The sequence below is a fragment of the Mustelus asterias genome, chromosome 13 (assembly GCF_964213995.1).
Source record: "Mustelus asterias chromosome 13, sMusAst1.hap1.1, whole genome shotgun sequence".
NCBI classification, from domain to species: domain Eukaryota; kingdom Metazoa; phylum Chordata; class Chondrichthyes; order Carcharhiniformes; family Triakidae; genus Mustelus; species Mustelus asterias.
This window is the reverse complement of record NC_135813.1, coordinates 108530765-108554816: the sequence shown is the minus strand read 5'-3', so window position 1 is coordinate 108554816 and position 24052 is coordinate 108530765. Positions and strand designations below refer to the sequence as shown.

General features: G+C 42.5%; 1 protein-coding gene across 2 annotated transcripts in view; it reads right to left on the bottom strand.

Moving 5' to 3' along the window:
- The window catches only part of mlxip (MLX interacting protein), a 120059-nt gene that overhangs the window by 36970 nt on the left and 59037 nt on the right, over positions 1-24052 (bottom strand). For both annotated transcript variants that reach the window (XM_078227515.1, XM_078227514.1), the window contains exons 7-9: positions 21857-21946; positions 19676-19785; positions 14346-15003 (exon numbers count right to left, since the gene is read on the bottom strand). In XM_078227515.1, coding sequence (XP_078083641.1) covers positions 14346-15003; positions 19676-19785; positions 21857-21946 — 858 coding nt within the window. The remainder of the gene's footprint in view (positions 1-14345; positions 15004-19675; positions 19786-21856; positions 21947-24052) is intronic.

Sequence of the window (24052 nt, the reverse complement as noted above, 5' to 3'; positions counted from 1 at the left end):
AAAAAAAGTCCGAATTATAGATGGTATGAAATATCTAGGCACATTGTACAAAAGTGGTGTCTGCAGCAGCAGTCAATTTACAGGTTAATAAAGGGTGCTTACAAGATTTCCTTTTGCAGGGGGTGGCATAGGGCACATACCATGTTCACCAGCCCCCGTATTTTTAGAATTGGATATGGTCCATTTTGAACTTTGTAGTTCAGATTGCGAATTTGTAATTCTTTTGACTTGTAGAGCTTCTACAAATACATAAAGGGCAAAAGAGTAACAAGGGAGAGAGCAAGGCCTCTTAAGGATCAACAAGGTCATCTATGTACGGATCCACAAGAGATAGGGGAGATCCTTAAATGAGTATTTCTCATCAGTATTTACTGTTGAGAAAAGCATGGATGTTAGGGAACTTGGGGAAATAAATAGTGATGTCTTGAGGAGTGTATATATTACAGAGGAGGTGGGGCTGGAAGTCTTAAAGCACATCAAAGTGGATAAATCCCCGGGACCTGATGAAGTGTATCCCAGGACATTGTGGGAGGCTAGGGAGGAAATTGCAGGTCCCCTAGCCGAGATATTTGAATCATCGATAGTCACAGGTGAGGTGCCTGAAGATTGGAGAGTGGCAAATGTTGTGCCTTTTTAAACAAAGGGCTGCAGGGAAAAGCCCGGGAACTACAGGCCAGTGAGCCTCACATCTGTGGTGGGTAAATTGTTGGAAGGTATTTTGAGAGACAGGATCTACAGGCATTTAGAGACACAAGGACTGATTAGGGACAGTCAGCATGACTCAGTGAAAAATCATGTCTCACAAATTTGATTAAGTTTTTTGAAGGGGTAACCAAGAAGGTAGATGAGAGCAGTGCAGTTGATGTTGTCTAATGGACTTTAGCAAGGCCTTTGACAAAGTACCGCATGGTAGGTTGTTGCACAAGGTTAAATCTCACGGGATCCAGGGTGAGGTATCTTAATGGATACAAAATTGGCTTCTTGACAGAAGCCAGAGGATGGTTGTAGAGGGTTGTTTTTCAAACTGGAGGCCTGTGACCAGCGGTGTGCCTCAGTGCAGAGTCCACTGTTATTTGCCATTTATATTAATGATTTGGATGAGAATATAGGAGGCATGGTTAGTAAGTTTGCAGGTGACACCAAGATTGGTGGCATAGTGGACAGTGAAGAAAGTTATCTCCAGTTGCAATGGGATCTTGATCAATTGGGCCAGTGGGCTGACAAATGGCAGATGGAGTTTAATTTCGACAAATGCGAGGTGATGCATTTTGGTAGATTGAACCAAGGCAGGACTTACTCAGTTAATGATAGGGTGTTGGAAAGGGTTACAGAACAATGAGATCTAGGGGTACATGGTCATAGCTCCTTGAAAGTGGAGTCACAGATGGAGAGAGTGGTGAAGAAGGCATTCGGCATGCTTGGTTTCATCGGTCAGAACATTGAATACAGGAATTGGGTCATCTTGTTGAAGTTGTACAAGACATTGGTACGGTTACAATTGGAGTACTGTGTACAGTTGTGGTCACCCTATTATAGGGAGGATATTATTAAACTAGGAAGGGTACAGAAAAGATTTACTAGGATGCTACTGGGACTTGATGGTTTAGATTACAAGGAGAGGCTGGATAGACTGGGACTTTTTTCCCTGGAGCATAGGAGGCCGAGGGGTGATCTTATAGAGGTCTATAAAATAATGAGGGGCATAGATCAGCTAGGTAGTCAATATCTTTTCCCAAAGGTAGGGGAGTCTAAAACTAGAGGGCATAGGTTTAAGGTGAGAGGGGAAAGATACAAAAGTGTCCAGAGGGGCAATTTTTTCACACAGGGTGGTGAGTGTCTGGAACAAGCTGCCAGATGTAGTAGTGGAGGCGGGTACAATGTTGTCTTTTAAAAAGCATTTAGAAAGTTACATGGATAAGATGGGTATAGAGGGATATGGGCCAAATGCGGGCAATTGGGATTAGCTTAGGGGTTTAAAAAAAAGGCGGCATGGACAAGTTGGGCCGAAGGGCCTGTTTCCATGCTGTAAACCTCTATGACTCTAATTAAAACATATCACTCAATCTACTTCTTAATTCCAGGCCCTAGTCAGTCCATATGTGCGAGAGAAGAAATAAAGTCAGCTAACATACTTACAAGAGGGAAATCATACAATTTTTAAAAAGGCTATAACCAATATTGAAGTTAAATTTCACATAAAACAACTGAGCATGACTCAGGAAAATGGGTGACCCAGAAAAATTGAAACTTTACACCACAGGAAGAGGCCTATTGGTCCATTATGCCAATGCTAGCTGAAAAAGATTTCTGGCGTAATTCCACTTTCCAAATCTTGATCCATAGCCCTGCAGGTTAATGTACTGAAAATGCAAATCCATATATTTTGTTTTAAAACATGAGCAGCATTTCTGCATCTACCATTCTTTCAGGCAGATGTGTACCAGACCCCACCACCCCTCTGGTGAAAAAGACTCAACTTCCCTATAGTTTTTCTGCTAATTACCTTAAATCTATTGCCCCTGGCTATTAAACTCTTTGCAATTGACCTCTCTGGTAGGGGAAATAGGTTAGAAACATAGAAAAACTACAGCGCAAACAGGTCCTTCGGCCCACAAGTTGTGCCGAACACATCCCTACCTTCTAGACCTTCCTATAACCCTCCATCCTATTAAGCTCCATGTACTCATCCAGGAGTCTCTTAAAAGACCCTATTGAGTTCGCCTCCACCACCACTGACGGCACCCGATTCCACTCGCCCACCACCCTCTGTAAAAAACTTACCCCTAACTGCCTGCAGTGATAGTGGAGTCAGACACTTTAGGAACATTTAAGCGGTTATTGGATAGGCACATGGAACACACCAGGATGATAGGGAGTGGGATAGCTTGATCTTGGTTTCAGATAAAGCTCGGCACAACATCGTGGGCCGAAGGGCCTGTTCTGTGCTGCACTGTTCTATGTTCTAACATCTCCCCTGTACCTAACCCCCAGCACCTTAAACCTGTGTCCTCTCGTAGCAGACATTTCCACCCTGGGAAAAAGCCTCCGAGAGTCCACCCGATCTCTGCCTCTCAACATCTTATATACCTCTATTAGGTCTCCTCTCATCCTTCGTCTCTCCAAGGAGAAAAGACCGAGCTCCCTCAGCCTATCCTCATAAGTCATACCACTCAATCCAGGCAACATCCTTGTAAATCTCCTCTGCACCCTTTCAATCTTTTCCACATCCTTCCTGTAATGAGGCAATCAGAACTGAGCACAGTACTCCAAGTGGGGTCTGACGAGGGTCTTATATAGCTGCATCATTATCCCTGGACTCCTAAACTCAATCCCTCAATTGATAAAGGCCAGCACACCATACGCCTTCTTAACCATCTCCTCCACCTGCAGGGCCGATTTTAGAGTCCTATGGACCCGGACCCCAAGGTCCTTCTGATCCTCTACAGTACTAAGAGTTTTTCCCTTTATATTGTACTCCTTCATCCCATTTGACCTGCCAAAATGGACCACGACGCATTTATCAGGGTTGATGTCCATCTGCCACTTCTCCGCCCAGTCTTGCATCCTATCTATGTCCCTCTGTAACTTCTGACATCCCTCCAGACTATCCACAACCCCACCAACCTTCGTGTCATCGGCAAACTTACCAACCCATCCCTCCACTTACTCATCCAGGTCATTTATGAAAATGACAAACAGCAAGGGTCCCAGAACAGATCCCTGGTGACCGAACTCCAATTAGAAAAAGACCCATCTATACCCACTCTCTGCCTCCTTTGGGCAAGCCAGTTCTGGATCCACCGGGCAGCAGCCCCTTGGATCCCATGCCCTCACTTTTTCTAGAAGCCTTGCATGGGAACCTTATCGAATGCCTTGCTAAAATCCATATAAACCACATCGACCACCTTCCCTTCGTCAATGTGTTTAGTCACATTTTTGAAGAACTCCACCAGGCTCGTAAGGCACGATCTGCCCTTGACAAAGCCATGCTGAGTATTCTTGAGGTTCTTCCTGTTTACTCTACTGAGGCACCTCATAAACTCTACGTCTCAATTACATCTTCTCTCAGCCTCTTTTGTTCCAAAGTAAACAACTCCAAGCTTATGCAATCCTCCCTTATAGCCAAAATTCTCTATTCCTGGTAATATCCTTGTAAATCTTCTCTGCACTCTTTCTGGTATGAACACATCCTTCCTGTAGTGCAGTAACCAGAACTGTATGCAGTACTCTAGAAGTTTATAGCATAAACTCTCTGCTTCTGTAGTTCTCTGCTTCAATCAATAAAAGGAAGAATCAGTTATGCCTTCTTAAACCACTTTACCTACCTGTCCTATGGGATATGGGCGTCGCTGGCTGGGCAACCACTGAGTGGCTTGTGACATTAGTGTACCTTTAAAGAGTTTTTCCAATTGTGTTCTCTGCAGTTCCCTCAGACTCAGCTCTCATTGTTGCTAGACTGGCTGTAGAAGTCCTTTTATTGCTATGTCAGTGGCTTAAATGGAGTTGTTTATTTTTATGACCCTGCATTGTTAGGAGGAAGACTGGTTGACATGTCATGTGTTTTTGGTCATTTTTTTTCTTTCCTAGTGAATTTAAGGTTTCATTTTCTGTTTGGCTGGCTGCAGTTTTAGTTTTTAGAAGGGACATCAAGCTGAAAAGTGTTTCTCTCTCCCTGGTTTTGGAAATTCTGCTGTTTAGCTGAAAGCAAGGCTTTCAAACTGTTCTAGGTGTATCGAGAGGGCTGCTAGAAGTTACACGGCTGTGAAGTCAGGGTTTCAATTCTCCAACCAAAGGACTCCATTCAGTATCACGTGAGCATTCGTCCTTGCTGTGTTAAACCTGTGGAAAGGGTTTTGTCCAAGGGAAGTTTTGTTTGATTGGAACATTTGAGATATATTTAAGGGTTATACATTATCGTGGTTGTTTTGTAATTGATAAAAGTTATTGCTAATTATTTTTCTATACATGTTAACTATATTCTTAAATAAACTTTGTTTGTTAAAGCTCCCTAGTGGGTCATTTGAAACATATCTGAAGTGAAACGTATCATGCTTACCCTAGCCAAATTCAAAGTGCAAAAATGACCCACTAGGGAGCTTTTATCAAACAAAGTTTATTTAAGAATATAGTTTCAGACCTGAATTATAAACAGGCTTGCTAGGCCATTTGAGGTATCTAAGAGCCAACCACATTGCTGTGGATCAGGAATTACATGTAGGCCAGATCAGGTTCATTTTCTTCCCGAAGGGACATCAGTGAACCAGATATGTTTTTACAACAGTCAACATGATTTCATGGTCATCATAGAACATAGAACAGTACAGCACAGAACAGGCCCTTCGGCCCACGATGTTGTGCCGAGCTTTATCTGAAACCAAGATCAAGCTATCCCACTCCCTATCATCCTGGTGTGCTCCATGTGCCTATCCAATAACCGCTTAAATGTTCCTAAAGTGTCTGACTCCACTATCACTGCAGGCAGTCCATTCCACACCCCAACCACTCTCTGCATAAAGAACCTACCTCTGATATCCTTCCTATATGTCCCAACATGAACCCTATAGTTATGCCCCCTTGTAATAGCTCCATCCACCTGAGGAAATAGTCTTTGAACGTTCACTCTATCTATCCCCTTCATCATTTTATAAACCTCTATTAAGTCTCCCCTCAGCCTCCTCCGCTCCAGAGAGAACAGCCCTAGCTCCCTCAACCTTTCCTCATAAGACCTACCCTCCAAACCAGGCAGCATCCTGGTAAATCTCCTCTGCACTCTTTCCAGCGCTTCCACATCCTTCTTATAGTGAGGTGACCAGAACTGCACACAATATTCCAAATGTGGTCTCACCAAGCTCCTGTACAGTTGCAGCATAACCCCACGGCTCTTAAACTCAAACCCCCTGTTAATAAAAGCTAACACACTGTGGCCTTCTTCACAGCTCTATCCGCTTTTTTGGCAACCTTTAGAGATCTGTGGATATGGACCCCAAGATCTCTCTGTTCCTCCACAGTCTTAAGAACCCTACCTTTGACCCTGTAATCCACATTTAAATTTGTCCTACCAAAATGAATCACCTCACATTTATCAGGGTTAAACTCCATTTGCCATTTTTCAGCCCAGCTTTGCATCCTATCTATGTCTCTTTGCAGCCTGCAACAGCCCTCCACCTCATCTACTACTCCACCAATCTTGGTGTCATCAGCAAATTTACTGATCCACCCTTCAGCCCCCTCCTCTAAGTCATTAATAAAAATCACAAAGAGCAGAGGACCAAGCACTGATCCCTGTGGCACTCCGCTAGCAACCTGCCTCCAGTCCGAAAATTTTCCATCCACCACCACCCTCTGTCTTCGGTCAGACAGCCAGTTACCTATCCAATCGGCCAACTTTCCCTCTATCCCACACCTCCTCACTTTCATCATAAGCCGACCATGGGGGACCTCATCAAACGCCTTACTAAAATCCATGTATATGACATCAACTGCCCTACCTTCATCAACACACTTCGATACCTCCTCAAAAAATTCAATCAAATTTATGAGGCACGACTTGCCCTTCACGAATCCGTGCTTCTATCCCGGATTAATCCGCATCTTTCTAAATGGTCGTAAATCCCATCCCTAAGGACCTTTTCCATCAATTTACCAACCACTGAAGTAAGACTAACCGGTCTATAATTACCAGGGTCATTTCTATTCCCTTTCTTAAACAGAGGAACAACATTTGCCACTCTCCAGTCCTCTGGCACCATCCCCGTGGACAGTGAGGACCCAAAGATCAAAGCCAAAGGCTCTGCAATCTCATCCCTTGCCTCCCAAAGAATCCTAGGATACATTTCATCAGGCCCAGGGGACTTATCGACCTTCAGTTTATTCAAAACTGCCAGGACATCCTCCCTCCGAACATCTATTTCCTCCAGCCTATTAGCCTGTAACACCTTCTCTTCCTCAAAAACATGGCCCCTCTCCTTGGTGAACACTGAAGAAAAGTATTCATTCATCACCTCGCCTATCTCTACTGACTCCATACACAAGTTCTCACTACTGTCCTTGACCGGCCCTAACCTCACCCTGGTCATTCTTTTATTCCTCACATAAGAGTAAAAAGTCTTGGGGTTTTCCTTGATCCGACCCGCCAAGGACTGTCATGAGAAGTTCAAATCCATATTTTTACTGAATGAAAATTTCACCACCTGCCGTGGTGGGATTCGAACCCAGACCATTACCCTGGGTCTCTGGATTACTAGTCCAGCGAGGATACCAATACACCACCACCTCTCTTGCTACCTTCAGGTATTTGTGGACATGCACTCTTGCCAATTTCTACAACACCCAGAAATGTACCATTTATTCTGCATTCCCTTACCTTGTTTGCCCTCCCCATTGCATTACCTCTCACTTCTCTGGACTAAAGATCATTTTCCACTGTTCTGTCCAATTCACCAATACCATCCTGCTGTCAATGTGAACCACACTATAAACTATGGCCGATTCTTGTTACATCTGCAACTTTCCTAATTATGCTCCCCATTTAAATCTGAATCATTGATATATACCATCAAAATTAGGGGAACCTTTGTGGAAAAAAAGCTTTATAAGTTGCGTTCAAAATTTTTTAAAATAAAATATAATGTTTTTGGGGACTGTGCGGAGTCTCCCCGTGTCTGCATGGGTTTCCTCCGGGTGCTCCGGTTTCTTCCCACAGTCTGAAAGACGTGCTGGTTAAGTACATTGGCCTTGCTCAATTCTCCCTCAGTGTTACCCGATCGGGCGCTGGAGTGTGATGACGAGGGGATTTTCACAGTAACTTCATTGCAGTGTTAATGTAAGCCTACAGTTATACTAATGACACTAATAAACTTTAAACGTTAAATTAATATCTACATGAATGTGACTGAAAAATCAACACAACAGCTCACCTAAAAAAATGTTTTACCTTAAATGTGCAAATAACACTGAAAGAATTGCCTGACAGGTGAGATGCAAATTGAATGTTTACAGACTCAATTTAATTGCCGAGGATAGACTTCAACCCTTTCCTCTCACTGACCAGATTGTTCGATGTTGGCAAATTCCAATCCCAGAGAGAAAAATGTTTTCTTGCGAAACACAAACATTGGTCCAAATTCAAATAGTTAATGTGCAAGTATTGAAATTATCTAAAATGAACAGTCATGCTTTCCGTGACATGCTCATCGATTGTGCATTTGTACAAATTTAGATGACAAAACTAGCCACATTTAATTTGTTCATATAAATTATAAAGTGGGGCCTAGATTACTTGCAGAGACCACTTGTACTTCCATATATGCCCTTTGTTCTCACACTGCTTAGAGAGGAAAGTAGGAATTAGGAGAGTGGAGGAAATCGCTAGCAGCAGTGCTCAGGGGTTGAGACCATGCTGTTTCCAATTTACATCATGATGGACTGAGAAACCCAATACAAATTGGTAGATGGTACCAAACTGGAACAGTGAAATCGGAAAACAAAAGCTCAGAAGTTACAGAATGAGATGGAGGAAATATGAAAGTGGGTAGAACAATGGTAGATGGAATTTAATACAGAGAAATGCAATGTACGTTATAGAGTCATAGAGGTTTACAGCATGGAAACAGGCCCTTTGGCTCAACTTGTCCATGCCGCCCAGATTTTACCATTAAGCTAGTACAGAATTGAAAGGATAAACAAGCAATGCACACACACAATGAATGTTGTAGTAATAGCAGAGGATGAAGTTGAAAAAGACAATTACATTTTAGGCATAATATGCAACATATCCAAACCAATCAATTAAGCAAACAGAACACAGTTAGAATACTGGTCTGAGAAAGTTGTAATCAAATTGCATGCTGCTCAGGTCAGATCACAATTAGACTATTGAGAGTTAAATTCAAGAATTATTTTTAATTATGTGCAAGATTAAAAAGACCAAGGGCTATACATTCAAACTTAAAATGACAAATTTAGTACTCCTATCAGGAGATAATTCTCCACACTTGGAATTCTCTCCCAGATACAATATTGGAGGCAAAAATCAAAATGATTTAAAAACGAAGCGATGTTGTGTTGATTGAAATGGACTTAAGGGTCATACTTGGATGAATGAGCTCTGGCCATAAAGTTACCTCAGCAATAATTATCTTGTGATCACCTAAAAACTAACCAGTGCCTAGTGCTAGTGAGGCCAGGAACAAGGAGATTCTACAATTGAACATGTGGCTAAAGGACTGGTGCAAGATCATTGGGACGTCTTCATGAGAGGATGGCACCTATACGGAAAGGATGGGTTACACCTTAACTGGAAGGGCACAAATATCCTGGCTGGGAGTTTTGCTGGAGTGTTTCGGCAGGGTTTAAACTAGTGTGGCAGGGGGGTGGGGATCAAAACAGTAGGTCAGTAAGTACTGAGGCTGGGGTCGAGCTGGGGGCCAGGGCAAGGCTAGCTAAGAAGAGCATTCTGGAGCAGGATGACCTGAGTGGGCCTGGAGGTCTGGAGTGCATCTGCTTCAATGCGAGAAGCGTAACTGGTAAGACAGACGAACTTAGGGCCTTAATGCTTACGCGGAATTTGGATGTGGTTGCAGTGACGGAGACATGGTTAAAAGGACAGGACTGGCAGCTGAATATTCCGGGGTATAAGTGTTTTAGGTGAGACAGAGGAGGGGCGAAAAAAGGTGGGGGAGTAGCGGTATTAGTTAGGGAGCATATTACAGCAGTGCAGAGGGTGGACAATTTAGAGGGGTCATGTATCGAGTCGCTGTGGGTGGAGCTCAGAAACAGGAAAGGTGCAATCACTGAGCTGGGGGTATACTTCAGGCCACCCAACAGCCCAGGCGAAGTGGAGGAACGGATATGTCAGGAGATTCTGGATATGTGCAGAAGAAATAGGGTTGTTGTAGTGGGAGACTTCAATTTCCCTGGTATAGGCTGGAAAGTGCTTAGGGCTGGGGGTCTGGACGGGGAGGAATTTGTAAAATGCGTACTGGAAGGTTCTTTGGAACAGTATGGTGATAGCCCAACTAGAGAGGGGGCTATACTGGATCTAGTTCTGGGAAATGAGCCTGGTCAGGTCGTCAAAGTTTCGGGAGGGGAACATGTGGCAAATAGTGACCACAACTCTGTTAACTTTAGGATAGTAATGGACAAGGACGAGCGTTGTCCTAAGGGTAGGGTGCTAAATTGGGGGAAGGCTAACTATAGCCGAATTAGGCAGGAATTGGTGGACGTTGATTGGGAGAGGCTGTTCGGAGGTAAGTCCATGTCTGGCATGTAGGAGTCTTTTAAGGAACAGTTGATAAGGCTGCAGGACAGGCATGTGCCTGTAAAGAGGAAGGACAGGAAAGGTAGGATTCGAGAGCTGTGGATAACCAGGGAAATTGAGGATCTGATCAAAGAGAGGCGTACGTTAGGTCCAGGCAACTGAAAACAGATGGAGCCCTGGAGGAATACAGAGAGTAGGAAAGAACTCAAACGGGGAGTTAGAAGGGCAAAAAGAGGTCACGAAATGTTCTTGGCAGACAGGATTAAGGAGAATCCGAACACATTTTATTCATATGTTTGGAACAAAAGAGTTGTCAGGGAAAAAGTCAGACCTCTCGGGGACAAAGGAGGGGAATTATGCTTAGAACCCAAGGGAATAGGGGAGATCCTAAATGAATACTTTGCATTGGTATTCACAAAGGAGAGGGACTTGTTGACTGGGAGTGTCTCAGAGGGAGGTGTTGACCCGTTAGAGAAAATCTCCATTACAAGGGAGGAAGTGTTAGGTTTTTGAGGTAACATTAAAACTGATAAATCCCCAGGGCCTGATAGCATCTATCCTAGACTGCTCAGGGAGACAAGAAATGTAATTGCTGGGCCTCTGACCGAAATCTTTGTCTCTTCATTGGACACAGGTGAGGTCCCTGAGGATTGGAGGATAGCGAATGTGGTACCGTTATTTAAGAAGGGTAGCAGGGATAACCCAGGTAATTATCGACCAGTGAGCTTGACGTCCGTGGTAGGGAAGTTGTTGGAGAGGATTCTTAGAGACAGGATGTATGCGCATTTAGAACGGAACAATCTCATTAGTGACACACAGCATGGTTTTGTAAGAGGGAGGTCGTGCCTTACAAATTTGGTGGGTTTTTTGAGGAAGTGACAAAAACAGTTGACGAAGGAAGGGCCGTGGATGTCATCTTTATGGATTTCAGTAAGGCATTTGACAAAGTCCCTCATGGCAGGTTGGTTAAGAAGGTTAAGGCTCATGGGATACAAGGAGAGGTGGCTAGATGGATAGAAAACTGGCTTGGCCACAGGGAGAAGTTTAACAACACCAGGTTAAAGTCCAACAGGTTTATTTGGAGCTGCAAGCCCCTTCTTCAGGACAAATGTTGTTGTTAAACTTCTTACTTTGTTTACCCCAGTCCAACGCCGGCATCTCCACATCTTGGCCACAGGAGACAGAGGGTAGCAGTCGAAGGGTCTTTTTCCAGCTGGAGGTCTATGACCAGTGGTGTTCTGCAGGGCTCTATACTGGGACCTCTGCTATTTGTGATATATATATAAATAAATGATTTGGAAGGTGTAACTGGTGTTATCAGCAAGTTTGCGGATGACACGAAGATGGCTGGACTTGCGGATAGCGATGAACATTGTTGGACAATACAGCAGGATATAGATAGGCTGGAAAATTGGGCAGAGAAATGGCAGATGGAATTTAATCCGGATAACTGCGAAGTGATGCATTTTGGAAGAACTAATGTAGGGGGGAGTTATACAATAAATGGCAGAGCCATCAAGAGTATAGAAACACAGAGGGACCTAGTTGTGCAAGTCCACAAATCCTTGAAGGTGGCAGCACAGGTGGAGGAGGTGGTGAAGAAGGCGGTGAAGAAGGCATATGGTATGCTTGCCTTTATAGGACGGGGTATAGAGTATAAAAGCTGGAGTCTGATGTTGCAGCTGTATAGAACGCTGGTTAGGCCATATTTGGAGTACTACGTCCAGTTCTGGTCGCCGCACTACCAGAAGGACGTGGAGGCTTTAGAGAGAGTGCAGAGAAGGTTGACCAGGATGTTGCCTGGTATGGAGGGTCTTAGCTATGAGGAGAGTTTGGGTAAACTGGGCTTGTTCTCCCTGGAAAGACGGAGAATGAGGGGAGACCTAATAGAGGTGTACAAAATTATGAAGGGTGTAGATAGGGTGAACAGTGGGAAGCTTTTTCCCGGGTCGGAGGTGACAATCACGAGGGGTCACGGGCTCAAGGTGAGAGGGGCGAGGTATAACTCAGATATCAGAGGGACGTTTTTTTATACAGAGTGGCGGGGGCCTGGAATGCGCTGCCAAGTAGGGTGGTGGAGGCAGACACGCTGACATCGTTTAAGACTTACCTGGATAGTCACATGAGCAGCCTGGGAATGGAAGGATACAAACGAATGGTCTAGTTGGACCAAAGAGCGGCACAGGCTTGGAGGGCCGAAGGGCCGGTTTCCTGTGCTGTACTGTTCTTTGTTCTTTTGTTTTTGTTAATTCAACTACGAGAACTGCATATTTATTTGCACTACAGGTAGCAATTTATTAACTTTAACTTCTCATTGTTGCAGCACCTCTGAACGATGTACCCTTCATACCTGGGAAACAAACCTAACAGTTTGTTAAGAATGACTCTGACGAAGGGTCATCCAGACTGAAACGTCGGCTCTATTCTCTCCCCACAGATGCTGTCACACCTGCTGAGATCTTCCAGCATTTTCTGTTTTCGTTTCAGATTCCAGCTTCAGCAGTATTTTACTTATATTTAATTGTTGACCATTACTGATTCAACAGATTTACATTCAACAGTTAAAATATTAAATTAAGTTATGCTAAAATTTTATCAATCACCAGTTAGGCCTCTGCTGGAGTAGTGTTTTCAATTCTGGGTACCCAGTTTAAGAATGATGCTTTTGATTTGATTTGTCACATGTACGAACAGAGTGAAAAGTATTGTTTCTTGCGCGCTATACAGACAAAACATACCGTTCATAGAGAAGGAAACGAGAGAGTGCAGAATGTAGTGTTACAGTCATAGCTAGGCTGTAGAGAAAGATCAACTTAATGCAAGGTAAGTCCATTCAAAAGTCTGACAGCAGCAGGGAAGAGGAGTCGGTTGGTATGTGACCTCAGACTTTTGTATCTTTTTCCCGAAGGTGGAATAATGTCCACGGTGCATGGGGTCCTTATTTATGCTGGCTGCTTTGCCGAGGCAGCGGGAAGTGTAGACAGAGTCAATGGATGGGAGGCTGGTTTGCGTGATGGATTAGGCTACATTCACGACCTTTTGTAGTTCCTTGTGGTCTTGGACAGAGCAGAAGCCATACCAAGCTGTGATACAACCAGAAAGAGTGCTTTCTATGGTGCATCTGTAAAAGTTGGAGAGAGTCATAGCTGACATGCCAAATTTCCTTAGTCTTCTGACAAAGTAGAGGCAGTGGGCTTTCTTAACTATAGTGTCAGCATGGGGGGACCAGGACAGGTTGTTGGTAATCTGGATACCTAAAAAAACTTGAAGCTCTCAACCCTTTCTACTTTGTCCCCATTGATGTAGACACGGGCATGTTCTCCTTTACGCTTCCTGAAGTCAATGACAATCTCCTTCAAGCCTTGGAGAGCTTACTGCAGTGCTGAGGGACTGGAGATCCATGGATAAATTAGAGAAACTGGGCTTGTTCTTGTTACAGCAGAGATTAAGAGAGAGGTATTCAAAATTAAGATTTCACCCCATGTTCCCCATTTCCACTGGCAAACTGGTCAGCACACAGAGGACACATATTTAAGGCAATTAGCAACAGCACCAGAGGAGAGATCAGGAGAAGTTTATTTTTTGTACGAGTTATGTTCTGGAATGCACTGCCTGAAAGGCTGGTATAAGATGATACAACGGTGGCTTTCAAAAAAGAATTGGATCTATACTCAAAAGGGAAAATGTAGGACTATGGTGAAAGAGCAGACAAGTGGGAGAGATTAGATTGCTCTTTCAAAGAAGTGGAATAGACACAGTGGTATATCTGTTCTATTTCACTTAATACAATTTTGTTACTGCAGCCAAAAATACCACAAATTACACAATTGTACATTGAAAATCAGACCATATAACATGAAAACTATATAATAAATTCAATATAAAGTATTTCAACCAGCAAAAAATTAATTTCAGGGAAATTAGCATTCAATTGTCGGAACTCTTTTACTTCACTAGAGCACAGAATCTATTTCCACAGATAAAAGACCTGACATTCATTGCCATGATCAACAAATGGAAGAGCCATTATGTTACAAGTTCTACGTTTTTCAAGTTAGCATCAAATTTAAGGTCAAAGTTTTCTTACCTGTTGCCAAAAATTGTGCTAAGAAGGTGTTTGGTGAAGGAGCAGGTGCAATGGGAACTGGGTCTGACTTCAACGCAGGCGCAAATTTCTGCAGCTGTTTTGGAGGCCGAATTCCAAGCCCTGGAGAAGGCGCAGCTTTTGGTACAGCAAAAGGTGTAGGGATTTTTGGTGGCTGCATAGTAATATTACAAGGCACTCCTTCTTGCTTCAAGGCCAGATGAAGGTTCTGGTTTTGGGTGAATGTAGTAGCAGCAGGAATTTGTGTAAACATAGACGAGGCAGTGTGAGTAATCGCTGGTGGCGCTGGTGAGGTGGGAAAAGGAAACTTCTGATTCTCTGGTGAGACAAATGGCTGAACATTCAGAGACATGCTGGAAGGCACTTCAGACTTGACGTTTTCTGGCTGCTGGGTTTGGGGAGTCTGAGATGACGGCACATCAGATGAAAACAGTGGTAAAAATGTCTGCTGGTTGTTTAGTGCTGTCTGTGGACGAAATTCTTGATTCTGAACAAAAGCTGTGAATTTTGAGTTACTATTCTCATTGCTGGTATTAACACTATCCATCACCGAAGGAGGGCCAGGAGATGGAATTAATTCCTCCTCAATGTTAACTGATGACATTGTGCCAGTTAGATTGCCAGCCGGCAGGATAGCTTCCTTAAAAAAGATACAATTATATAATAAATGTTAAAAACTTTGATTGAGAGCAAGTGCTCAGCTGAATATAAATTGAATTATTCTAACTACAGACACAATATTCTTCCATTTCAAGCTAGAAGTAAAACTGAATACAGAGCAGTTTTTATAAGTGTAGACACTCCTATTAGCAATGCTATATGAATATTTAACACGTTCACATTCATCGCTGCTATTTTAAGCAGTGGCAACAGCTTCGTTCATAAATAAAACAATATCCAGAATAAATTTTTCTTCACTCCCTCTTTCATAACTCTCCATTTGCAAGTTAGTAACAGGTTATAAAGAGGTAACATTACAGACAAGTCAGGGAAGTCTGCCAGGGAAACTTGAAAACAGCCAGTAGAGGTCAAAAGAAAATCCACCAGTCGAAGGTCCATTAATCTCAGATCAGGATCAGACAGTGTCTGTAGACAACACTAGTTTCTTATTTTTGCTTTAAATCTTCATCTATGTTCCTGGTATTTTCTCGCATATATAAACAAACATAATAATCAACTACACTATTTTGTTAAATAATACAAAATTACAGTCCATGAAGCATGTCCCAAACCCACCTGCCAGGAATATTATGGAATGCCCTATGCAACCCTGGGACCATTTCAGATTTTAAAAAGTACAACACAACTATTTTGTTCACAAGAATTAAACAGTCAAATTCAAAACCTTGCTAATTCAATGCTTTGATGATCCCTTTTCTGCTCCTCAGATGCCCTCCTACTCTCTAAAATACAGGAATCCCCAGTAATTTAAGAGGCGGGACCTACCAAAATGCAATTAAAGCTTTAAATTGCCATAACATATTTTGCCACTGAGTGGTGCTGTAATTACAATTAAAACTTACACTGCTGTACTGCCGATTCCAGCCACATTGCAGAGTTGATACATTTGTTGACTGCCAAAGTGTTACCAAGTGACTCAATCATATTGCTTACATTATTTTCACTAAATCTCTAACCAATGGCAATGCCTAGAATTAGAAAGATTTATCAAGGAAATAAGTATTGTTGTATATAATTTCTGGTGCTGTCCAAGGATCAATGTTGCCTGTGAGGCGAGTGCGGCAACTGCCCAAAGCTACAGTGCACAGTGACTGCACAAAAATAAAATTAAAGGGGCAGCATAGTTAAATAAATCACTTGTCCTCTCGGCCTTTTGGCTAAGATCAAGTGTAGATATGCGGATGCTGCACTTGGTTGAGGTCATTGGGTTGCATTTAAGCTTCATTTTCATATGAAGCAATTTTTTTTAAGCGGCATCTCAGCCTTTTGGCTAAGATGCAAATGAGATCAAGCCTTGGAGGAGGAAACCTCCGCCTACTCCAATCAGCTTGGCTCACGTAGATCAGGCCCAAGACAGGGTAAAAGGTTGCAAACCCTGTCGTCAGCTTGGATCAGAAATGTCTCAACTTGTTGAGACTCTGAATTGGACTTGATTTGATTGAATTGGAAAAGTATAAAAAAATTAAAAAACTTGTGCATTCCAAATAAAAATTGAGGGAACACTACCAAGTACGATAATTCCAGTCCAACCCAAAGTGTTTACCCCAGTCCAACACCGGCATCTCCACATCAGTACGATAATTAACATTGGTATTGTAACATTTCTAGGGTCTAGTGCCTTAGGTATTCTCTCAGGTACAAAATGCTGTAATTCTTATATATTAGTATTGTCCTACTAGCATCTGTATCTAACAATACAATAGGACAATGTGGTATCAAGCAATGTCCCCCAGGCAATCTGAATTGCATATCTGTAGCTTCCACGTGCAACTTCAATGTTCTTGACCAAAATACAATGGTCAACCTTTAGAGTAGAGGAAAAGGGAGAATATGGAAGGATTTTATGTCTGATGTACTTTTACTAACTTTTTTTCTAAATAATGAATTAGCTCTACTCCTGGGCAAAAGGGAAACATTTTGGAAGATGCAAAGTCCTATCAGCAAGGACTCCTGGATGGAACAGCCCATCTGCATAATATTTTCTGTACATTGATGTTCATTCAATGCATCGGATGGAAATTGGTAACATCCCAAATGCAGCTTTAAAAACTTCTGCTATCAGCTGGTAAAGAACTCAAAATAACAGCCAGATCAAGACAAGCTCACCATACAAATCATGTACATGTGCAATTTTAGGAAGTTTAACCAGGTTCATATCTTTGTGTTAAAAGGGAGGGGGGGAAAGAGGTTTAAAAAAACACTAAAAAGCAAGGAAGGGTGAAAAGTGCAAATAAGAATTGTGAAAAAGCTCGGAATAAAACAAAAATGTAGAACAAAGCACTACATATTAAAAATGATCAGACTTTAATCCGATTTCTTGCTCCTAATAGATAAATATCCATTACATTATTTTTTTCTTACAACATTAATTTCACAGAGACTCTCAAAATGTGTGCTCCTCTTTAAAAAATACCACCTGTGATAGGAATTTACTTTTTATCAACACAATAATGCACAAATGCAAAAAGCTTTGACCACATGCTACAGCCTACTTCAATTCAAATTATTGGTTACCTGGGGTTACCTGGATGGGTGGCATAGTGGTTAGCACTGCTGCCTCGTAGTGCCAGGGATCCAGGTTCAATTCCAGCCTTGGGTGAGTGTCTGTGTGGAGTTTGCACATCTCCCCATGCGTGTGTGGATTTCCTCTGGGTGCTCCAGTTTCCTCCCATGGTACAAAGAGGTGCGGGTTAGGTGGATTGGCCATGCTAAATTGTCCTTTAGGTGTCCCAACATATGTAGGTTAGGGAATTGGCAGGATAAACGCATGGGGTTAGGGCGGGGAGTGGGCCTCAATAAGATGCTCTGTTAGAGAGTCGGTGCAGACTCGATGGGCCGAATAGCCTCCTTCTGCACTGTAAGAATTCTATGATTCTCTGGAATTCTCTTTTCCACCCCACCACAATCAACATGCAACTTGGCAAATTTGCAGTACTTAAATACAAGCCCTAGCTCATTGTATAAAGCCAGAAAGAATCTCAAGTTCCTGCAGCTTCTTCCAGGAAGCTTCATTTAAAAATAAAATGGCATTGTGCTTCCCTACAACAACTTTGCACAATTTCATCATGAATTGCTGTAACATAGTCTGCTCATCTTTGGATTAACTGAATTAATGCTGAGTCCTTCTGAAATGAATTATTTGGTTACTTCATAACTGTTGTCTGGCAGGGCTACTTGATGTCAGTTTGATTAGAATCGAGAATAATTTCTTATTTGTCTGTCAGATGTTTAAAAAAAAAGTTAAATTGTATCAGCACCACCATGAAAGAGAGAGAATTCCCAGACCTTCCAGCAAGATTTTGTTTGCAAAATTCAATTTGCAAAGAGACTGTATCCGTCTGATGTCGAAGCAATATATAAACACTAGGTCAATTTCATGCATTAAATTATATGTAGTCCATGTGCAGCACCTTTCTACATATTTCCTGAAACTGTTGAGAGAGACTCTTCTGAACAGTTAACTGAATTTGTACATGCTATAAGCTGTTATTGTTATAACATATCTTGCCTGACCTTTCAACCTGTGTAACATTTTGTTGGTAAATAAATCCAGAAAAAGTGTTTTTATCAGAAGGGACAATGCGGTAATATTTTCTGCTGCCTGAACTGTAAGAACATAGGGTTGCATTTTACAATGCAAAGTGGTCCCCAGCCACCCGGGTTGAAAAGTCAGAGAGGGAGCCCACCCAGTGCAAGTACTGCTGCCCCATAGTCATTTAGTGGCTGACTGGTGATTAATAGGCTGGACGTGGGACACCCACTCCTTAGGAGCAGGAAGCCCCAGTTCAGAGAGTTGCTGGCCAATCAGAGACTTGCAGTCCTCCAGTGCCAACAGAGCCTGGTGGACACTGCTGGTACTGCACTCAGGGATTGAGGTGGTGTTCAGCACTGGGTTGCAGCTAAGTTTTTGGGGGTCTTGCCAGGGCCATGCTGACAGGGGCCATGTCCCCCATGTGCAAGGAAACATGCCGGACTGGGTGCTTGATATGGGCTGCTCGTGTCCCAGGTTAAATTCGGTGGAATGAGGCTTTTAATTTGACACTAGTTGTTCTTTTAAGGGCCTCAATTGTCCCACTGGTGGGAGAGCTACCTGACACGAGCCCCACTGCTGGTAAAATTGTGTTAGGGGCAGTAAGCTGGATTTTACATGCTCCCCTCATCCCTGTTTTCAAGCTGCTGGCAGGGGTGTGCAAGATCCGGGCCACAATGGACATCCTTTGCATTGTCTAGTCAAACATTTACCACAACAAGTATTAAATAATAAATCAGTTACTAGCATCCATAGTAACAAGAGTAAAAGTTGTATATTTTAGTTTCTAGATGATGCAGCCTGCTGCAAAAATGACCATCCGGCTTGCATGGGAAGCGGTGTTAAAAACTAAATTTAAGTTGCAGCATGCAACTTGGAACAGTCTGTGTGTCACAGAAGCTTTAGGTTTACCATCTATTATGCAGACCCATTTTTCCATCCCTAAATTATACTGAAAATGCAGTTTAATGACACGAACGATTATGTCATTCACGACATTTTGAAAAGTTGTTCTGGTAATTTGTAAACATACACAGGAGAGGTGGCGAAAAAGATAAGCTCGAGTATTACAATTATATTAAGACCAAACCAAAAAGCTTACCTGTGGTGGTGAGGTACTGACACTTAGGGAAGTGACAGTAGGTACAGAAGGAGTGGGTGATGAGAACAGGCTGCCGGCCAGAGATGGGAAGCGGGTTGTCGGAAATAAATCTGAAATTATATAGCTCATTTTTAGTATAATTTATTTCCTGCAATGTCCCAGGCTAGAATGATTAAACTGCTCACATTTCTCCATAGAAATAATTTGGCTGCAATGTGGTCATACAGTTTACACTGTGCTGGGAAAAACCTATAACCGTGAAACTCCATACTCTCCAACAATGTACATCCTCATCGAGAAAGGAGAAGAAAAGAATGTTTTTTTTAAAAATTCTTCAGAACAGCATGTAATTTAGGGAGCCAGCTCCTTCATCTAAAGAAAATTCTTGAAAGCTAAAAATGCGACCCAAATAGAAGCAACAGTTGAGAAAAAGTCAGAGAACTACAGCCAGAAAAGACTGATATTTTTGAAATATCTGAACATTTCATAGCTCCCTGCCGAAGTGAAGACATGATGTGGAGATGCCGGCGTTGGACTGGGGTAAACACAGTAAGAAGTTTAACAACACCAGGTTAAAGTCCAACAGGTTTATTTAACCTGGTGTTGTTAAACTTCTTACGAAGTGAAGACAGCCAAATTGGGTACTCAAAGTGGGAAAGTGCACAATGAGCAAAACTGATACATCAACAAACAGTATTACCAGAAACCATACTCTGATATATCTAAAAATATGAAAATGATCAACAAGGCCTCATGAGTTTTGTGATGTTTCCCCATAATGCGACGTTAGTGTACTTTTCGGATTTTTTTTTAAAAATCATGTTCTCTGCAACTCTCGGCATTGCTGAGTTGTCTATAGAAGCTCTTTCATTGTTCCTTCAGTGGTTTACATGGGGCTTGTTTATTTTTACTCCAGGTTGTTTTATTGTTAGGAGGAAGGTCATGTATTTTGGACAGGTTTCTTTCCTCCTAGTGAATATAAGGTTTTTTTTCTGTTTTGGGCTGGCTGCAGAGTTAGTTTTAGAAGGGACATCAGACTGAAAGCAGCGTCTCTCTCTCTCTCTCTGGTTTTGGAAATTCTACTGTTGGTGGCTTGATCAGTGTCTCTCCCTGGTGTTCTGGGAAGCTGTTCTGACTTCAGACTGTTCTGAGAGTATCCAGAGGGCTATTAAAATTACAAGCTGAGAAGTCAGGGTTTCAATTCTCCAAGCAAAGGACTCAGTTCCACTATCACGTGGGCATTAGTCTTAGCTGGTGTTAAACCTGTGAAAAGTCTAGTTTGGACCAGGGAGCGGCGCGGGCTTGGAGGGCCGAAGGGCCTGTTCCTGTGCTGTATTGTTCTTTGTTTGTTTGAAAAGGGGTTTTTTTTGTTTATGGAGAGTTTTGTTTGATTGGAACATCTTGGATATATTTGTTAAGGGTTATACACTTTTGTGGTTGTTTTGTTTTTGCTTATAATTGATAAAAACTTTTGCTAATTTTCTTTCTATACATGTTAACTATATTCTTAAATAAACGTTGTTTGATAAAAGTTCCCTAGTTGGTTATTTGAATCATACCTGATGTGAAACATATCATACTTATCCTAGCCAAATTAAAGGTGCAAGACTTGCGATCCAGGCAGGTTCCATAAAATACTTTGGGGTTTCTGACCATCCTCCTAACAACGCAGGGTCATAAAACAGCCCAGAGTGAAAATAAACAAACCCCATTAAAACCACTGAATGGGGGCAACAAAAAGGCTTCTATAGACAACTCAGCACCGCTGAGAGCTGCAGAGAATGTGATTTTTAAAAATCTCTGGGTGGCACGGGGCAAGCACTGCTGCCTCAAGTCAGGGACCCGGGTTCGATTCCCGTCTTGGGTCACTGTGTGGAGTTTGCACGTTCTCCCGTGTCTGTGTGGGTTTCCTACGGATGCTCCGGTTTCCTCCCACAGTCTGAAAGATGTGCTGGTTAGGTGCATTGACCCGAACAGGCGCCGGAGTGTGGCGACTAGGGCAATTTGACAGTAACTTACTTTAAAAGTACACCTACGTCACAATAACACCAATTTTTCTATCATGAATATATTCAACAAAAGCTCAGTAAAATACCACTGAATAAGCTAATTTCTACTCACTTAATAGAGCACATAAACCTAACAGTTTTAAATTCAAAGTATGCATTATGCAAATCTTACCTTGAAAAGGTTCAAAAGTGTCCATGAAATCCAAGTTGGGCTGTAGAGGGATTAATCCAGGCTGAATCATATCAGCATTTCCTGCATGTGCTGTTGGAAGTATTGAAAGAGTTTCAAATATACAACGCTTAAAACGCCAATTTTGTTAACTGAAACTATTTTTACATTGAATACTTTGCCTGAAGGGCTAGTTTTCCCAACATTTTATTTTGTATAACTTGGGCATCACAAAAACAATTACTCGTCTACACAAGCTCTCTTTCAACACAGACTGTCATCTCATGTGGTCTTGCTAGTCCTGTCGTATCACTGATAAGTTTTACACTGATCACTTCATTATTTCACTCTATTCACAATGCCCTTCCACACCCCAATCCTTCTGTATCTGTCCCTGCAAAAAAAAAACAATCCTCCAATTCAACTGCACTATCAAAATCCCAATCTAGCCTTTTGTCTTCCATCACCCACTACATTCCTGCAGCTACTAATTTGTTCACCCACGCCCTCAGCAGCACTTTTGATGCCCTATCCCCAAGTGCTACTCTCTCTCACACATCTCGGCTCCCTCAGGTCCAAGAGCCGTAGACTTGAAAGAATATTCAGATAACAAGTTTAGCTATCTACTGCTAGCTCTGGTGGGACCACTTAAATGCTTTTGAATCCTGCTCCACATCTGCTAAAACCACTCATTATTCCAGGATCATTCTGGGATGCTAAGATAATACCTGGCTTCTTTGCTTTACTGCAAACCATTTTCTTAAATCCCCCCACCCCACCCTTCCCTCAAGCAACAGGTGAGAGGGGCTCATGGACCCCTTTGCCACTAAGATCAAAATCATCTGATCAACTGCATCTGCCCCATCCCTCCTTTCCACTAACCCACATAACTAAATTTCTTATAATCCTTCGCCCTCCCATTTCTCATTAACAAGCTGCCCTTCAGCAGCATCAACAGAAAGTACAGCTTAAACTTTCACATGTATGCCAACAAAATCCAGCTTTACTTTTCCATCACCTCTCTCACCTCATCCACTGCTGAGTCAGTTTATGGTTCCCACTCCAAATTCCATTACCTAGCTAGAAACTCCAACCCTATCCCTGGCAACAGACCGAGATTAAACAGCCTGTTTGTGACCTTGGTGCTTTATTTGATCCCAGGTGACCTTCCAATCCCATGTTCGTGCCATCACCAAGACCGCCTATTCCCACTACTGCCCAACTATACCCCATCTCAACTCACCTGCAACTGAAACCCTCATTCGTGCCTTTTGTAATCTCCAGACTTGACGAGTACAAAACACTCTAGTTTCCCACATTTTGCCCCCCATATACTAGAGGTCATCCAGAACTCTGTTGCTTGCATCTTAATTTACAGCAAATCCTGTTTCCCCATCATCCGTGCTCGCTGAACTACATTGGCTCCCTGTCAAGCAACAACTCGATTTTAAAACTCAATTTCAATTACCTCCGTGGCCTTGGCCCTCTCTACTTCTGTAATCTCCTCCAGCCTCACAAACCTAACCCGGACCTTTGATGCATCTCCAATTTTAATCACTCCATCACTGACAATGGTGCCTACAATTGCCTATTCCCCAGGCTCTAGAATACCCACCTTTCCACCTCGCCTTCCTCCTTTAAGATACTCATTAAAATCTACCTATTTGACCAAACGTTTGGTCATTTGATCGAGCAACTGTTTACATGGCTTGGTGTCATCTTTTATTTTAAAATAATCCACTTACACACTTAGGATGCTTTATGTTAAAAGTACTTTAAATTGTTGCTCTTCCCCTATCCCAGCTGCGACTTGGTCCTTCATCCTGGTTCTGACTTTAGTGGCAAGTACTGATAAGGAATCTGATCTTTAATTGAATTGTCTTGCAGCTAATGCCAAGAACCAAGGCTTTTTAAAAATTCATTCATGAGTTGTGGGCATCGCTGGTTAGGCCAGAATTTATTGCCCATCCCTAAAAGCCTTTGAGAACATGATAGTGAGTAGTCTAGTTTAACCACTATAGCCCATGTGGTGTAGGTACAATCACAGTGCTGTTAGGAAGGGAGTTACAGGATTGTGACCTAATAATAGCAAAGGAACAGCGATATATTTCCAAGTCAGGCTGTCTGGGAGGAGACCCTCCAGGTGGTGTTCCCATGCATCGGCTGCTCTTGTCCTTCTAGATAGTAGTGGTCATGGGT